The following is an 18,445-nucleotide window of genomic DNA, read 5'->3' as shown; positions in this document are numbered from 1 at the left end:
CTCACTTTATGATGTCAGAATCTTAGGATGTAAAGATACTATTTTGTATTATTTCAATGTATGTAATTTTCACTGTTGAAACAATGAGAAAGCCCATTTACTGAACCCTGACTATCACAGTCATCTGTGACACGAGTTAATGGGACTTCTTTGTTGAGCTAATGCAAACCCATTTCCAAAATGAGATTTTGATGTAAGGGTTTTTTTGAATTTGAAAAAACCAACATCTTTGTCATGATTACTCAAAACAAACACTGATGCAGACTCTTTGTTGTAGTCACATTGTGCTTTCCTATCACTGAAATGAAAACACACACATTTCCTTCTCGTGTGGAAGGAACACAGCAGACATGTGCCTGTTCAGAGCCTGTTGGTGTACCTGGGGCCCTGCAGCCTCCCCACACTGTGTGCTGGAGTAAACATGGGCAGACAAGACAGCCATGGGCTAGCTCCTCCTTCTTCAGCTCTGCAGAAACTGGTCCACGGCAGATGCTGCACTCTCTTCTGAGCCACCCCTTTGCAGAGCCCGTGAATCATGCTGGCATGGAGAAGCCCTTGGCAGCTCAGTTCCAGAAGTCCTCTGGGACTGAGGGGAAGGCCAGTGAGCCAGTACTAATATAGAGGACTGTGGCCCTCTTCTAATTTGATTGAACTTAAGAGAACTTCAACCAAGGTGGAAACAAAAAATTCCAGAGATATTTTTTTTTTTCACAAGGGGAAAACACAGCCTTCTTTGAGGTCTGCTTTGCCTTTACAAGGCATCCCTTCACCATATTTCCCTCTGTACCTCTACATCCCATCTGTCTTCCCCCAGTTTTCCTCCCATGGAGCTTTCTGTGCAGGAAAGGATGTAAGTTACTAAAACAGACTTTGACAACAATGGGGTGGATGTAGAGTGAAGAATGAACTTAAAGGCTACAGTAGTCCTAAGACAGCTTTATTTCCTGCTGTTTAACTGAACATGACTTTAATTTTTGTGCAGTCAGAAGCTCAAACCCTGCTATTCAGATGATTTGGTAGGATACTGATGTTTAAGATATTGATCTTACAACCTAACTTCATAAGAGGCCACCAGAGACACAGATAATTTCTGATTATCATGTAAGTGTGGAAGTCATGCAAACATCAAAATTTAGAAATTTTTAAGGCAGCCCCAGCTGGGAACCATTCTGCTATCCACTGTCTCCTGTATTCATTGGAAGCAAAAAAGTCTGTGGAAATTCAGCTATGGGATGATTTGAAACAAAGTAATTTTCCCGAATGTGGACTGGATGGAAAAAGTGAATAGGCTTTCAGCAAGCACCAGGAGGAAATAACCTCTCTTATCTGGCTCACAGGACCAGGAGGAAATAACCTCCCTTATTTGGCTCACATTACCTCCTCAAGAACTGTGTTGGTTATCTGCACCTGGGGCAAACAGCTTCTTTTGCTTGGCATTGTAGCAAGCTTGGCTCTGTCATACCTTACAGAAAAATCTATTTTACTTTTAGCTGAGGACTCCTGCTAGAGTAGTAGTAAGGAATCTCCATGTATTTTTCCGGGCTTGATTCTATCACTAATTTTCCTGTTCTCAAGAAAAATCCCTCTCTCCTGATCTATCACTTGGAGTCTTATATGAATGATTTAAGAAACAAATTTGAGCTCTGGAGTTTTTGAATGGGTGGATTTGCCTGCCATGATTTAGTGCTCATGGTGTGTAATGTATTTCCTTTGCATTGAATGCCTGAAGGGTTGTGACATACCCTTTAACCAGGACACAGACATTAATCTCATTTACATTTCTGAGACAGGTTACATATAAAATGGCTTAAAATGCCTAATATTTCACTCCAAAGTTTCCATTAATGTGGCTCTGAAGATCCCTCTGGGTAGGCACCACTGAACCATGATGACCATTTACATGCAGACTAAAAAGCAGTGTTTTCAGGAGTCCTGATGTACATGTCTGAAGGCCAGGGAAGCAGAAGGATTTTCAAAGACTCAACACCCCAGCCTTGCTGTGTGCAGGTTATTTTGTCTCAGCATTCCAGGGACGGGGGCTACCCACTGCACTTGCCTTCCGTAACATCAGCACAGTGGAGTTTGCTTCAGGACTTCCCTGCAATAGAACAACCCCAGATTGCTGATCCCTCCCTCAGAAGTGGTCATGTAGTGCTCAGGAGCTCGCTGAGATCAGCTGTTTCCTGTGGCACTTGGCTTGGTTCTGGGGCCACACTGGTGGCTGAAGCACCAGGGAAGATGTGCAAAGGAGCTGGAATTTCTTTAGTGTCTTCCTAAGGGTGGGGTAGGGAGAAGTGAGTTACAGATTGGAAGCTGCCAAGCCTGCAAGCAGCCCACTTTCCCTCAGCAGCATGCAGATTTCAGCCAATACAGCAGCACTGTGCCTGCAGCGCGGTGCTGAACGCAGCACTGGTGGGAAGTGAAATTTGGAGTCCTTGTGTTGAGCACTCCAATCTCCTCTGGTGTCTCAAGCAGAGAACCCAGCAGAACGCCCAGGACTGGGCTATCAGAGATGGCTGCTACCTCCCAGTATGCTCTTAAAGTCCTTGTGGTTTTGTGGGAGTATGCGGGGGCCCAGCTGAGATCTGAGCTACTTTCTGTAAAAATGTGTCAGATGCAAACACCCTATGCCAAAGAGCTTATGGAGTGAGAAGGAGAGGCAAGGGATGCTGGGGGATAAAATGTCACAGACAGGAAAAAAGAAATGCCGTGGGTCACAGACCTATTCTGTAGGAAAGCCTCATGGGGAACAGAGCTCTCCTGAATTCTGTATAAGAGACACCTCTTTGCAAGTGCTGCAGGCAATGCAGGTGCTGTCTGCAGCCTTGAGGGAGGATGCAAATCAAATATGATGAAATAGAATGGCAATGGTTTAGTCACACAGCCTGCTATGATCAAACAGCATCTTCCCAAGGTATGAATCACATATGGGTTCTGTTCCAGCACAGTAAGACTGGGTTACTAGAGCAGGGTGTGAGAGAGCTGGCTGCCAGTATTACTTTTATTTATCTGAATCTCACTGTCATCCATGTGTGTATTTGGAACAGAGGCATTTATTTAGTTTTTCCCGGTGATGTCTTCAGAGGCTTCCTTCCACTGACTTAAATTTGCATGGCCCTTATTATCCCTTTATGTTGGCTTGACAAACACTTCCTACTCGTGAATTACCTGGCCATGCACCACCCACTGACACTTGACACTGAGTGTCATTTTACTCCCAGCTGTCTATTTTTTTATCATACTCGTAGACTAATGACATAACCTTGCATACTGCCGATCTTTGCGATGGAAATGGGAGTTCTGCCACCGTTTCTTTTCATCTGGACACAGATCCTTCCTGGACTTGTACCTGGCATTACATGATAAAATCCTCCCCTCACCTCTGTGCTGAGATTACAGTCAAGTTGTTCATACAGAGTTTCCCCAGAAAGCAAGTTTTAGCTTTTGTTTCAAAACATGCCCGCATGTTTTGAAAGCAAGCCATTGATAGGGCATCAAGGGAAGGAATGGCCCAAAATGGTTCAGGACAAGCAAGCAACTAGGACAGAATGGGCAAGGAATGCAACTTCTTCTGTTTTCATAATTCAGCTGTTGTGGAGTACTTCAATCAAGGGACCAGAGATAGATTACTACAGTGACAGTTTCCATTATCAGACAGGCTGGTTCTTGCCATTTTTCTGGCTTAGATATGCGCATGCTTTTAACTGAACTGTAGCTCTGATATAAAATATGACATTTTTATAACTCACATGCATTTTTTAAACACATCATTAACCTGTGCCATTCCAAAGTGCAGATACCTTCAATCTCTTCCAGTATTTTCAAAATTTTGCTTTGAACTGATGAAGGCCAAAATATTTAGCTGTGTCTTGAGGCTCAGAAAAATAAGCCTAATAAATTGCAAGGTGCCTTTTTTTTCTTTTTTTCTCTAGACAAAAAGAAAAAAAAAAGAAGCAGGGCAATCAGCTAAGTAGAAATTTTTGTTTGTATGATATGATATAATATGATATGATATGAGTGCAAATATGATTTTTTGTAGGGTTGACTCTCAGTCTTTGCATCCCAGTAATTAAATGTGCTCCTTTTTTTGTTGAGTCATTGCACTAAGTGCAAAACCTGTCACAGTTATTCTCACACCACAAATATCAGAAGAATCCATTTAAGAGAAAATATACTGCTGTGAGTGCTGTAGATAGTATCTTTTAAAACTAATCGTTCCATATAGGCTAGAAAACACATTTTATAGGGTCTGAAAACCAAACACATAGAATCATTAATTAGTTAGTTTATGGATATGTCTATACATAAAAAAGTATATATATATATATATAGCTTGATTTGCGTAAGTTTATTGGTTGATTTTGAGCAATTCCCATGTATTTAATGTACTTAACCCAAAGCCTAATATGTGTAACTGCATTTTTCTGCTCCACAATCATTCTTACTGGCTGCCATGGCTACCGACTAAATGTCAAAATGCAAAAGACAATGAAAGGAGGCAGTCTGGAAAATCCAATTTACTTCTGGGTTTTGAATGGAATTTTAATTTTGTGGAACATTTTAAAATAAGAATGTCTCATCAGTTTGAATAAAGGCATTTCCTTTAGAGTGTTTGCTTTCTGTACACAATTGCAAATGACATATGTAAGTAGATTACTTACAAAGGAAGAATCCCAATCCTTGCAATTATACAAGGGGACACACATTATAGTTGTGTTAATTAACAGTAGTATTTTAAATGTGAATGCCAGAACAAAATAAGCTCCTAGTAAATAATTCCTGAGTTTCCATATAAAACTGTTTGATATTAGATTTTGCCTGTCGACACACCTCATAATTGTGGAAGATTTTGCTTTAAACCCAAGGAGGTGTGATAAAGGAAACTGTGTTACTCTGATGATTTATGTTGTATGGCTTAATTCCCCTTTTTCATAACAAAGACTATTGGAATGTAAATGTTTTTATACAATTTTAAGTCTACTCAGTGGGGTATATGTGGGTGTAAGGGGCTGTATTTAATTATGAGATATCACAAAGGATGAAATTTCTAGGTTTAGAGAAATGTAATCCTTAATTTAAAACAGTCTCCCTATGTAGGAAGCCTATCAAAGGCATGTATATCTTTGGAGAAATCCTTTGATTCAAAAAATAATGTCTTCAGGTTTTGAAGGACTTTAAAAGCACTGCACAGAGTAAATGAAAATGACAGCAATTCCCTCACCAACCATGCTGATACAAAGCAGATTCTGTAAAATTCATCTTTTCACTTGGTGTTTTCTGCTAACAAGTGGGCAGCAGAATGACTAGGAGAAGTATCTTTTGGCAGGTCACCAAATCTAGAAACTGGGGCTAGTGTGGAAATCTATTTTTACCACATTGAAAGGGAGAAGATAATTTTCTGTTAGTCTTCTCCACAGTCCAAAAAAAGTACAAATGCCCAAGGGAGGCTTCAGATGATGGGTTCCTAAACCCATAACTGTCAATGCTGAAGGCTGAAGTGTAAGAACCAAAACAGGAATGGATACTGGAGAAGTGACTTTTTTAAAAAAATAAATTTGCAGAAATAAATTCAGCATGTGTAGGTTGACATCAAAAATCTCCCAAGGGAGAGTCTGTGGTGTTGGTTTTTTTTTTTTTTTTCTTTTTTCCTTCAATTTTTCTTTTAAATGTCCAGGTTTGGAAGATAGAGAGAAGCAGCAGAGGTGTGTGTGATTCCGCAGGAGGGTCTGGTGGGGTTCACCTTTGATTGAAGGTGTTTGGGTGTTTGGTGCTGTGCAGCTGCACCTGAGGTTCTAAATCCAGTCTTGGATACCCCAATTTCAGAGTGACATGGAAGAAGACCTGAAAGTCCAGGGGAGGGCTAGCAGGAAGGTGAGGGATAACTGGGATAACTGGGCAAGTGGGTGGCTTAAGGTAGTGAGCACACTCTATGAGGTGCTCAAATTCATGAAATGAAAGAAACAAACCCTTCTATATGACATACATCTGTCACTCTGTGGCTTTCAGAGTCTTCTATGTGACCTTTACCTAAACAATCTATGCAGTTATTACTACTAATTGCCAGATTTATGTTTCTACTATTGTATCGTGCCATGGCTTTATGCATACATGCAAACATTTGATTGCTTCCATAATGAAAGCAATGATACCTCTCAACAGCACACAAACTCTATCATGGTTGGGCATAGATTATAAATATTATTGAGTATGCTAACCAGAAGATGCATAAAATAAACCAGAAAAAAAAAAAAAAAGAAAGATAAAGAATGATGACTTCTTGGAAACACTGACTGAGCAAAGAAATTAGTATATTATTCAGAATTGATTAAATTGGCTGAGAGGGAACATTTTCTGGTGGGATATTTTTATTACAATTGATGCTACAATAAAACTAGAACAAGAGCTACTGCTTGCAGTGAGGTGACTTGTGTTTTAAGTAGTTTTGCTCTGATTTGCATAATAGAAACACTTTGATATTTGAAGATGTAAAATTAATGCATAAATGTCTATGCTGTAAAAATTTATACGGATTTGCAGGAATGTGACTGCTCCCCATTATTTCCCATTCTTTCACGACCCACCTCTATTTTTCATCTTTCTGTTCTCCTTCCCTCTTTTATACAGTTTTTCAATTTAGTGGTGTTTTTCTCATCTCAAAATCTTACTGAAAATTTCTAGAGTACCTTTGCTCTGTCAGTCTGTCTCTCTCTCTGCAGCTATCTGTCTCTGTCTGTGCCTCTCTATTTTTTCTGCAATACCAGCCTCCACTTAGCAGATAATCTTGATGAATTAGAGACACTGCTCTGCTACTAAATTAACCACATGAGGAGCTGACCCCTGCAGAGATGCTCCACTGATTGTTGGTGTAAGGGTGTTTGTCTCATTTAGAATAAAAAAAAAAGGATACTGCAATAGTGAAATTTTCAGGGCACTGTGCACCAGCATCAACAATCTGCCATTAAGAGCAAATCAGAACTTCTTTGTTGTTCAGCCTGTCCTTTACAACAGACTTATCAAACTTCCAGAACTGGATTGTCCATCGAATTTTTAATATGTTCTAAAAGCAGCAGGAGTTAGATATCCCCAAATGTCAATTTCTAACAGCCTATTCTATCTTTTTCATTATACAATCAAGTTATTTTTCCAGTATAAAAAGAAGTTTCTTTTTCTGAGTAATAAAATTCTCTTGTTTTTTTAGTGTAGCTGGCTCTTACATGATTTTAAAAAATAATGAAGGAGATGTTTCCTCCTAAGTTGATGCTTTGTGATTTTTAAAGGGGGAAAAATAGGTTCATCAGATGTAAATCAATATGAGTCTGCTTCACCCACAGACTTCCACTAGTTTAGTACCCAATTCTGTCAAGGCTGGTGTTCCTGGCCTTTGCACATCTTAGCCACTCAAACGTGTAACACTGTCAGCCATTGCTCTTTCCCACCCTGAGCTGCTTTGTTTCTCCCACTGCATCAGCAAATATGTCCTTCCACTGAACATCACGCTGTTAAACTACAATTTGGTCTACAGTTTTCTTGGCTGGAAGGCTGCTTCTTCCTGAATTCTGGAGAAGGTTTTAGCTAAAAACATTTCACTGTTTCCGTGATGATGACTAGGGAAAAATACATGCATGTGGATAAGGTAAGCAAGTGATTATTGAACGTGTTTGAAAGGTTCTAGTGCTTTGTGCCAGGAAATCATTCTTCATTTGAAAAATTTGTCCAGGCCTGGTCTGGAAATAAGGCAGTGAAATATCAGATTTCAGCCTTCAGCCTTGTCTGAGAAACACAAATCCAGCTTTACCACCAGTTTCTCTCAAGCCACTTTGGGCTGGATTCTGATCCCCCATGGGCTAAGAGTGATGTTATGGACCAGAGAAGCACTGAAACGAAAAAAAAGAGGAAACAACCATCCTGTGGTCTCATTTCCTCCCCTTCTGACCTCATAGAAGTGTGAAGGATTACAAGAATGAAGGCTGTGTGAAGAGATGAGAGCTGAATCTGCATTGTGGGAGTAATTGCCAAGAGCAGACAAATTAAAATAAATATAATTAAAACAAAATAAATAAATAAATCAAGTAAACCAAGCAGGTAAAGCCAGTCAAGGAATAGGATGACTGAAACTAGATCAAGAATGAGGGTAACACTTGACTGACTGGATAATGAAACTAGGTTGAGAAAATCAGGGAAAGGGTACCAAGGAAGTGGATGAGACTGGAAATCAATAGGTCATGGGGATGGAATAGATGGGAAACCGATTAGGATGGTAGATTGTTCACAAGAACATTTTATCAAATTTAAATAGAGTTTTATCAAATAGAAATTTTCCTAACTGCTATCTCAGACTTTTCCCTACATACATATTACATTAAAAGACTATAAAAATAGTAGTCACAGTTCAGGGACAGACTGGGGTTCATCTGATAGAATGTTCTGTTTCCATTATACTTTTTCTTTTTCTTTTTTTTTTAAATTCTTGGAAATTCTGTTTGTATAACTACATAGAAGGGCACTAAATATAATTTTGCAACCTTTGTATTGTAGATTACCTGTTTGCTTACCTAAATACCTTCATTTTGCTGCATGGGTTCAGTTTTTATTCTTATTGCAATTTTTACCTTTGACACACCCATTACATCTTTGTGCAGAAAGCAGGATGCCAGCAGAGATGAGACCTCTAGAACAGCTCTGGCAAATGATGCAAACTGATAATTACAATTTTGCAGAGGACTTGAAAGTACTTCTGTCATGTTTATTCCTGTTTTTCAGGCCTCTCACAACAAGAAGATTAAATACTTTACACTGCAGTATGGTTCCCTAAGTAAGATATTCTTTATCAAATGCAGTATGGTTCCCTAAGTAAGATATTTCCCTTCTTAATGTTCCCTTCTGTGAAAAAAAAAAAAATGGAGTAACTTGAATTGTCAATGTAGCTTAAAAAAATACCTTACTGTTACTTTTCTTAAGAAGTCATTATTGACATTTTACTTGGAAAATGATATTTAGACTGAAAACATCATTTCCCAGTAAAAGTTATTTGCCTTGAAAACAAGTGGTTTGTTGACAAATATTAAACATTTTTATTTTTAAATCAGGAATCAGGGTTTCATTCCTACCTATAGCATATAATATTGAAACTCCACTAACTGCAGTCTTGACAGCATCAAAAAATATCTGAGCACATAGAAAAAATATCAGCTTAGAAATAGCTTTTTGTGTTACACCTACATAATAAACACCTGTACCTGGAGACAAAGAAAGTCTATTCAAATGATACAAACACGACTTGAGTGACATAAGCTACCCTTTCTTTTCACATGAATAAAGTAAGAAACAAATACATCAAAACAGTTAAAAGACTAATGAAATGGATTATAGAAGTGAATTTCACTTCCAAAAATGTCTTTCAAAAATTATGGATATTGATGCATTTGCTTTAAGATTTCCTAGGTACATGCAACTTTTCTTACAGCTCCATTCAGGTAACTGGAGGATTTGCAGTACAAAACTACTAGTAAACCAAAAAAAGAAATTTCTGCTGTAATTCCATAGAGGAATGTTGCTAAAAAAATTTTGTGCATCTTTGACATGGCTGTGGTCTCCACAGTCTCTTGAAAAAGAAAAAATAATAGCTGTGATGATATTAGTCACTTCAGAGAGCTCTACCAATGAAATGACATCCAGAGTCATCCTACTGGAAACCAGAGGATGAATTTGAACAGGTATATATCAGAAATCTTAGTCCAAAAGGGCAATTTGTGTTTTCAGCAATTTTGAAAGCATCAAAAATAGCTTAAAGATCAAAAGTTATAGCTACTTAGAGATAAGTGAAACTATTTAAATGTACATACTTCATCTACCTTCTGGTAGAGTATACCTTAGCTTAGGGTAAATTCAAAATTTGCAGAACTCTGTGCCTTCAGTAGCATAAAATACACACATCATTATTTTTTCTTTCCCTAAGAAATTCCCTAAGGATTATAGAAAAGTACCTCAATAGCACAGAATGCTAATACAGCTTTAGAAGGTAAGTTGCTCTGCTTCTTAATCTGATCAGTATGGATTTTGGCACTTCTACGACATCAGAGCATGGTTATACATTTTCATGCAGTATGGAACATAACCTCACATCCCAGCTCTGAGGTAAGTACCCAAGATTATCCCCATCTTAAAGAGGAGAAAGTCAGGTCATAAAATGATTAACCTACAAATCCAATAAAGGAACTAGGTGCCTAAAATGATGCTTAAGAAAACTCAGGTTTCTAAATCAAGAATCTGGATCCTGGAAATTCCTACACAGATGAGGAGAGGTCATGAGAATAGAGAAAACTACAATTTGTGCTCTTTAAATTGGTGTGCATTACAGGGTGCTAAACTTTGGACAAGCACAGATAGCTGAGGCTTGAAATGTTTAAGCCACTAACATTGGGAATTGCATGTTCCTCCAGCTCACAGCTAGTCCTCTGAAGAAATCTGTGTAGCCTGTTTCCTGGGAGTGTGTGGCACACATAGGTAGCACAGGGCTCTTCATAAACAGAGGAGCAAGCCACAGTTTTCTTTTAAAATGTAGCTGAGGAGGAATGCTGCTGGCTGTCTTCCTCCTGCCCGTTGGAGCAACTGCCTACAGTGACATCTGTGACTGGGAAATGCCAGAGATGGGGTCAAACTCTCAAAATTTCCACTCAAGCCAAAGCATCCTGTCACCCAAAGGAACTCAGGTTCTATTTGCTGCTTCCACAACTGTTTCTATTTTGCCATGTATGCAAAATCCAGCAATGCTACTGAGATCTCCAGCTGTAGGTCATTCTACCTCCTGTGCGCTCTTGTCCTCTCTTTAGCATGATGTTCTTCCCATGGGAGAGTGGAAAGAAGACACAGCTCGGTGGCTCTGGTATTCTGTGGGGAAGGAGGACACACAGGGACAAGGGCCACCACACCCCAGCAGGACACCTGGAGGCCAACCACCAGCTGTTTGGCTCAGGGCCAGGAGTGCACCCCCACCCACCACAATGGAAGAGACTGAGCCAGGGTTTCCCTAAGGCTGTGTGTGAAGAGCCCAAGGGACAGTGGAATTCTCACCATTCCTCCTGGCATTTTCCTCTGGGCCACTGAATTATGACTACATTTACTCTGGGCAGACCTTGACCATAGCCAGAGGTGCTGACCTCTCCCTGTGTGCTATGGAGGTACAGCCATGCCTCTATCTCACCACAGGGGATTTACTAACCCTGTCCTCAGTCACCTCTCCAAACTAAACTACTGCTTGGGGCAAAATTGGTGAAAAACTCCTAACAATCCTGTTTTGTGCTTGTGTCTGTGAAGGATCACATCTTCACACAATAACTGCTACAACAGTGATAGGTTTTGGGCATTAGAATGAATGCATAAATCATAATTTATTTATGAACTGCTTGGATTGGAAGCTATAACTTAGAAAAATAACATTTCTGAATATATTCAGCAAAGCCAAATATTTTGTGCAGATGCTGTGCACCAATTTAACTGCACATCCTGGCAGAAATAACTTAAATTTACTTCAGTGGTTAAATTATGTATTAGAAGACAGGAAAAAGAAAAACATAAGTGGAAGAGAAAATGAGATAATTTCAGATCAGCTTTGTATGCTGGTATTTGTCAGACACATGATGTCATAAGTATTTAGTTCCCAGGAGCCAGCATTTACGCATCAGTCCATTTTTTTTTTTCTTTTACTCAGGATGCAGGTCTACGTGGATTGAGGTCTCCAAAGCAATTTTTGTCCGTGTTTGAAAAGTTCTGAGCAACTAGAGGAGCAGGTACTGTCTGCACTGCAGTCATGGGTACCCAGCACCTTGCAGGACTGAGACAGCTGTCTCTGGTAGAACTGGGGACCCACCCTTCTGAGTGGGAGCAACATTCCTTTTAAACAGAATGAAAACCAACACCACCTCAGACTGTATCCATAGAATAGAGTGAGGGTTGTGTGCAGCCTAGAAGGAATTGTGAATAGCAGCCATTCCTCCAAATCAGCTGCCAGTTTCTGTGTCCTCACAGGCTAAAGACCAGCTGGTTGTGCTGAGTCCAGTGGCTGTACTGTACTCCACTGGCTCCAGTGAGGCAAGACTCATTTGCAAAGTTGGTTCATCTATCATCCATTTTATGGATAAATGCTGAAGAAGGCATGCTCTCTACAAGCCACCTGAGGATGGCAATAGTTTTTGTGTTTCAGGGTTGCTAGATGCCTAAAATAAGAGGTAAGGAGAACTGACAGTTGATTTTTTGAAGGCAGTTACTGCAGAGGAAAGGAAGCACTGCTGCTTCATAATGTACCATTTGCTCCTCCTCTTGGGCAGAACTACTGAGAGTGCCAGGATAAAGGGTTTTGAAGCCTGATACCCTGAGCTGAAATGCAAATTTACACTCCCTCTCTTTGCCCACTGGTCACAGGGCCAGATGCCACCCTCAGACCCTTATGTTCAGCTTTATTTGCTGTACCAGCTTTAGCAAAGATTTTAGTGAGTCACTATACCAATTATGTGGTGTGACACCATTTTTGGATGCCTACTTTGGGACTCCTAAGGTTTGTTTTTTTTCAGGAGTGCTGAGCATCTCTTTGCCTATTTTGTCTGTGAACTATTAAGGTTGTTAAATTAGACCTACATGAAAATGCTGCACAGGTCAAGTATTGCCCAGACTGATCTGTCATGGGAACCTTCTGCTCTCTGTGTTTTAGATTACAAAATAATGCTGACTTCTATCTGCAAGCAATTAGGAGAATCAATATAGTCTTTGAAGGCTAAAACAATGCCTAAATATATTGCTGGATGTGAGTGCCCCATCTCTTTTTTGTAATGAGGTTTTTTTTTTCTCAAATAAATGCTATTAAATTGAAAATTGAGAATTCTTTTCTGAAGAAATTAATCTAAATGCCACCTGAGATAAATCTAACCAAAAGGTTAAATTACACTGGATATATAATAAAAAATAGGCATGCAAAAGGTGATCTAGAGAAATGTACTATTGTTGAACAAATACCAATAGTAAAAAAATTCCAATCCTAAATAATAAATTAAAGAAAATTCAAATTCACAAAAACCTATGTGAATGAATTACAGGATTACATTATTAAACAGGGAAGTTTTTAGCCTAACTAGAACTTATATTGGGACAAAGAGGTGATGGTAATGGAGGTGGAGGTGAGAGAACATTTTGGAAATGTTCAAGCTGCTGAAGTTTATTTTTATTTCCTCAGTGTGTTATGGGATATCTTCCATAAGAAAATGGAATAGATGACATTCCATCCCTCCTGCCTGTACACCTCAGGGTAAGTAAAGAACTGCTATGAGGCAACAGAAATCCTTAGCCATATGGACTGTTTTTAAAATTATTCCTGTCTTAATTCTCAATAGTAGGAAGAGTAATCAAGTCTTTAAAAATCAAGAAAAGAATGTGAATAGGTTTTAACCTCAGTTCTTTAGTGAATTTTACTTACCAACATTTTTATATTAGCTCAGTAATAAAAGTTCACAGAAAAAATAAACTAATTGAAATATTACCACTTTAGTTTCCTTATCACATCAAAATTATATTAGGGAAAGTTTTTTTCACTCAGGGGGTTGTTGCACACTAGAACAGGCTCCACAGGGAAGTGGTCACAGCACCAGCCCGACAGACTTCAAGAAATGTTTGGACAATGCACTCAGGCACATGGTGTGACTCTTGGGGACGGTTCTGTGCAGGGCCAGGAGTTGGACTCAGTGACCCTGATGGGTCTCTTCCAACCCAGCATATTCTGTGATTTCTTCTCCTAGTTCTTCAAAAATTTGGAATAGTCATATCTCAGTCAAATCACGTCTGCCAACACTATGATACAATAAATATCTTTCTGTTTCTTGCCTATGTTCATTCTTCTCTTAAAGTAACTTCCTATTTACAGACATGTAATTCTGTGGCAGGTGGAAATAATCCAGAGCTGACGTATATTCATTTATTTATAAAAGGGGAAGGTTAAAACCTTCAGCTAAAAACTGAAAAATGTGGAAAGAAGTGTGTTCAGTCCAAATTCAGCCTGGCACTCAGCCATATGTTGTTTAACTTGAAGCTTGTTCTTGCCATTGATATTCAGATGACTACTCATGTGCAATTGTTGCCAACCAAGCAATTGTTTAAGTGTAGTGGCAGATCAGAGGCAGAACTCTTACCCCTTTGCAGTAAAAAAGGCTTTCTATTAAAATAATGGAACCAGTCACATTCATCAACCATACACTTATTTATGACTTTATATGTATGTTACATACCAGATAAAACAATAATGCAGTAGTAGATAACAGAAAAACTCAGCAGTGGCCTTGCATCCATCAAGCTAAGTATTGAGGTCTGAGCTTATGACTAAAATGCAAATGACAAAGCAGAAGAGCAACTCTGAAGCACTTCTACAATGGCTTTATGAGTCTCACTCAGATATGTTATATCTGAGGAAGAGGGAGCATGGTGCTGCCTCAATTCCTGTATCCTCATAATCCCACCCATTCATCACCTTACAAGGTTCCTGACTATCTCAATAGGAGTTGACATTAAAACACTTTCAAAACATATACCCCATGTATTTCTGTTAACTTCCTATAAAATAAAACAGAACTATAATCGGGACTGAAATTTTCTATATGATGGTTGTCTGAAGATGATAGAACAATAAATATTCTTTAAAGAAAACATTACACCAAAACAATGAAATAACAGTTTCAAACTCTTTTTTAGTTCCAATGGCATCACACACTGCTTCACCTTCACACTGCCATCTATACCTTACATAAGTAAGTTTATCAAACCAGATATGTGGCCTGATTGATCTGTAGTGACCCTGATTTAGGGTCATGAATCAGGGCAAAGGGCCTGATTTATGTAACACACATTCTGTTTGCTTGGGAGCTTAAGGCATGAAGGAGTCCCTCTCTCCAACACATAACTCATGTGGAAGATGGTGTCAGGGGAGGATGACTTTTAAAAGCCCCCAAAATTTCTGTACAGTTGTGTTACATGGAATTTCAAGAAAAGACACGCTTAAAAAAAACCCCAAACAAAGATGCTTGTGTGGCATGCATCATTCATATACTATGTAAACTAAACAGAAAGAAGAATCTTGTGGGCATTCAGAGTGTAATGATCTCCAGAAGTTCTTGCAGCTGTTGAAACTCCTATGAACGTAAAAGGAGCTTTCCCTGAAAACCTTTCATTTTACACAGCTTAACAGAAATTTAGGCTTAATTTTTGCTTTCTATGGCAGAATATAAACACAGGCTTGTTCAAGGTATTTAGCATCTGCCTAACCTGAGTTATGTGAAGAGTTCTGTCCAAAGCCAGTAGGACTATTCACATGCTCAGACACCTGATTAAGTGCCTTGCTGGACCAGGGCCAGAAGCATAATAGTGGGCTGGGTTAAGCTGATTAGAAATGTTGTGCTGGCTCCAGTGTTGGCAGGACCCAGCCTTTATTGCCACTTTGCAAAATCTGGTGCTCAACAGGAAAAAAAATCAGGCACTCTGTAGTTCTTTCAGTGTTCTACTGGGTAAAGTCTGAGCACAGAACAAATATAGCTCATTTAGCCCTAACTGGAAATGTGCATTACTGAGAATGCATCTTTTTTTTCCACATGAAAATAAAATTTGTTGTAACTCTTGAAATAAAGTAGTTTATTCTAATAGGCTATCTAGATAGAAATTTTGTCTATTTATAACTATGACAAGGAAGAATATAGTTTAAAGAAATGGTGAGGAGAATCCTTTAAGCTTTGTGAGTATAAAGATGAGAGATGCTTTTAATAAAGTAACTTTAATTTTCTAATTGAATGCTGCTGTAATTAGTATTTTTGGAAACTGGAGCTAGGTGGCTGCACAGCTTTTTATAGCTGGTATAGGTGGCTCGTTAAGGAGGGATTAACAGACAAACTGGCGCCACACAGTCCCTCTGTCTCCGGGTAAACCTAATGATTCCTGGCATCACTCGTGCCGCAGAAATCTTTATATTTGTGCGATGAGAGATCATTAACACCAGGCTGAGGAGCCTTTCCTTCCCTTGTGACAGAATTCCTAACAGGCCTTCTGCAGCGCTAAGTCCCCGACCGACTACAAATTATCAATACTGATTACCGGATTGCTGCAGTGGGGAGGGGACGGCGTGCTCGGCACTGCAGGGCTGGCCAGGCTCCCACAGCCCTCACTTCCCTCCTCTCTTTGCATCTACAGCTGTCTCATGCCTTGTTCCCAAGGGTGCCACAGCCGGGCTAGAATGCTTTCAATCCACACCAATTGTTCCTTGGGAGCGGAACATCAGCATTCAGATAAATGCTTTGGTGTAATGCATCGGTTTCAGCCGGTGCCAGGAGGGTTTGGTGTAACTTCGTGCAATGCGATGGAGAGTGGTAACAAGAATCCGCACAAATTAAAATTTGAACAGGATTTGCTTCTTGGGGAGGACACTAACTGTGTTGGGAGCACTTCATCCTTATTTTGTATGATTTGCGTGTGCATGACATTAATGGTGAATGATGGTGAAAACTTGAATTTGAATGCGTCAAATGCAGGTCCAGCCTCTTTCCTCTTCAAAAAGAAAACAAAATAAAGAAAAACCAAATTATTAAAAAAACAAAACAAAACAAAACAAAAAATCCAAACCCAAACCAACAAAAACCAAACCTAAGGAGGGTTAGGGTCTGGACGCCTTCAGCAGCCAGACCCCACGACTGTTCTCTCTCTCCTTCTTCCACACCCTCATTGGGATTTTTTCTCCCACCCTACCCAGCAGCCTCCCTCGAACAAAGGGGCCAGCGCCGGGCTACCGCCCTTCAGTCCTGCCAGGACCAACAGGAACCCGACGGGAAGGCGCTCCCCAAGACCCGGCAGCCCCGCGGGGCTGGCGGGGAGGGCGGAGGAGCCGCGCCCCTCCCGGCCGCTCCCGGGCCCGGCAGGGCGGGCTGGGGGCGGCGGGGGCGGGGGAGCCGCGGCGGCAGGGCGCGGCTCCTGCGGGGTGGGGTGGGGGGGATGCTCTCCGTGCCAATGGAAAACGCGAGGTAACAACAGCCCCGCAGCTGCCCCCCGGGAGAGAGAGCAGGGCGGGCACTGCTAGCGCACACCAGCTCTCCGTGATGCAGTGACCTACTTCAGCCGGCCCCCGGCCCCCCCGGCAGACTGCAGGTGCGGCCAGCGCCGGGGCAGCGCCGAGCGGCGGCTCCTTCTCCCCCCGCCCGCAGCCCCGCGGTGCCGTGCAGGGCTGGGCTGGGCTGGGCGCGGCCGGCCGCAGTGCGCGCCTGGCGGGGTCCGCCCCGCCGCAGCCCCCCCGCCCCGCACCGCGGGCCCCGCCGGCCCGGCCCGGCCCCGCCCGCAGCCCCCGAAACGCGCCGAGCCCCTCTCGGGCGGCGGAGCCTCTCCCCGGTTCCTCTTTTCTTCTCCCCACGCGCTTTCAGAGGCAGAGGGGAGCGCTGACTCCGGCCGGCGGGGATGGGTGGAGGCACACTGACTACAGGGATAACTTTACCGTTCGTTTTTGTTCTTCTTTTTTTTTTTTCCTTTCTTTTATATATATATACACACATATGCACACACACACACATATAATATCTATCTATATCTGTATAATATATATGCATATATATAGATATTATATATATATATATATATATATATATATATAAAATATCTATTCACCTTTAAAATAATGAAAACCGTTTCAAAATTACACTGTGCTCATGTGCCGACCTCACCCACCGGTATATGATTAATCCGATCTCTGACTACGATATTAAAACATCCCCATGTCCACCCACCCTCTCCTTTTTTCTCTGATCAATGAAATTAAAAATACGTTCAGTGTCTCTTGATTTTTTTTTCCTAAACTTTTGGGAGAGCGAGAAGAACACCCAGTGTAGGTAGCAGACCTAGGAGAAAGTGGCAGTAGTGTTGGCTGAAGGAAAAGAGAGGCGTTTTCTTACCCATTGCTGTTTTAGCCATGCTGGGATGTGCAGCTCTCAGAGGCGGTGAAAGCAAAGGGGTCCAGCTACAGCAGTGGAGAGAGGGAGAGAAGACTGAATAAGGCACTGAGTCAGCAGAGTGGGGCTGTGCAAGAGAAGGAGCAAGAGGCAGGAGCCCATGAATAATTATCACTCCTCTACCCAAGCAGATTGGCTCGAGAGGTCCCCTGACATGACTCCTGCAGAGCCAGAATCTCCGGGCATTAAATATTGATCCACCAATGGTGCTGGAGTACAAAGTGCCAGAATGCAGTTTGAAATGGAAATCAGTCCTCGGATGCTTCTCCCCCCTCGGTCTGGTGTTAATAGTACGTTCCATGTCAAATGTTTTATGTCTTACATGAAAAAAGCCTATTGGTGTTGAGGGCTCTGCTGTTGCTACCTGTAAAACATGCACAAATTCATTTTAACATACTTCATTCCAAAGATACAACAAGAAGAGAGAACATTGC

General features: G+C 41.0%; 1 protein-coding gene across 1 annotated transcript in view; it reads right to left on the bottom strand.

Moving 5' to 3' along the window:
* The window catches only part of STMN2 (stathmin 2), a 39,402-nt gene extending 21,282 nt beyond the window's left edge, over positions 1-18,120 (bottom strand). Inside the window, exon 1 of the mRNA XM_009086240.3 lies at positions 17,955-18,120. Coding sequence (XP_009084488.1) covers positions 17,955-17,973 — 19 coding nt within the window. The 5' untranslated portion in view covers positions 17,974-18,120. The remainder of the gene's footprint in view (positions 1-17,954) is intronic.
* Between the last annotated feature and the right edge of the window lie 325 nt (positions 18,121-18,445).

This window comes from Serinus canaria, chromosome 2 (assembly GCF_022539315.1).
Source record: "Serinus canaria isolate serCan28SL12 chromosome 2, serCan2020, whole genome shotgun sequence".
Classification (NCBI taxonomy): domain Eukaryota; kingdom Metazoa; phylum Chordata; class Aves; order Passeriformes; family Fringillidae; genus Serinus; species Serinus canaria.
This window is presented reverse-complemented; position numbering and strand designations above follow the sequence as displayed.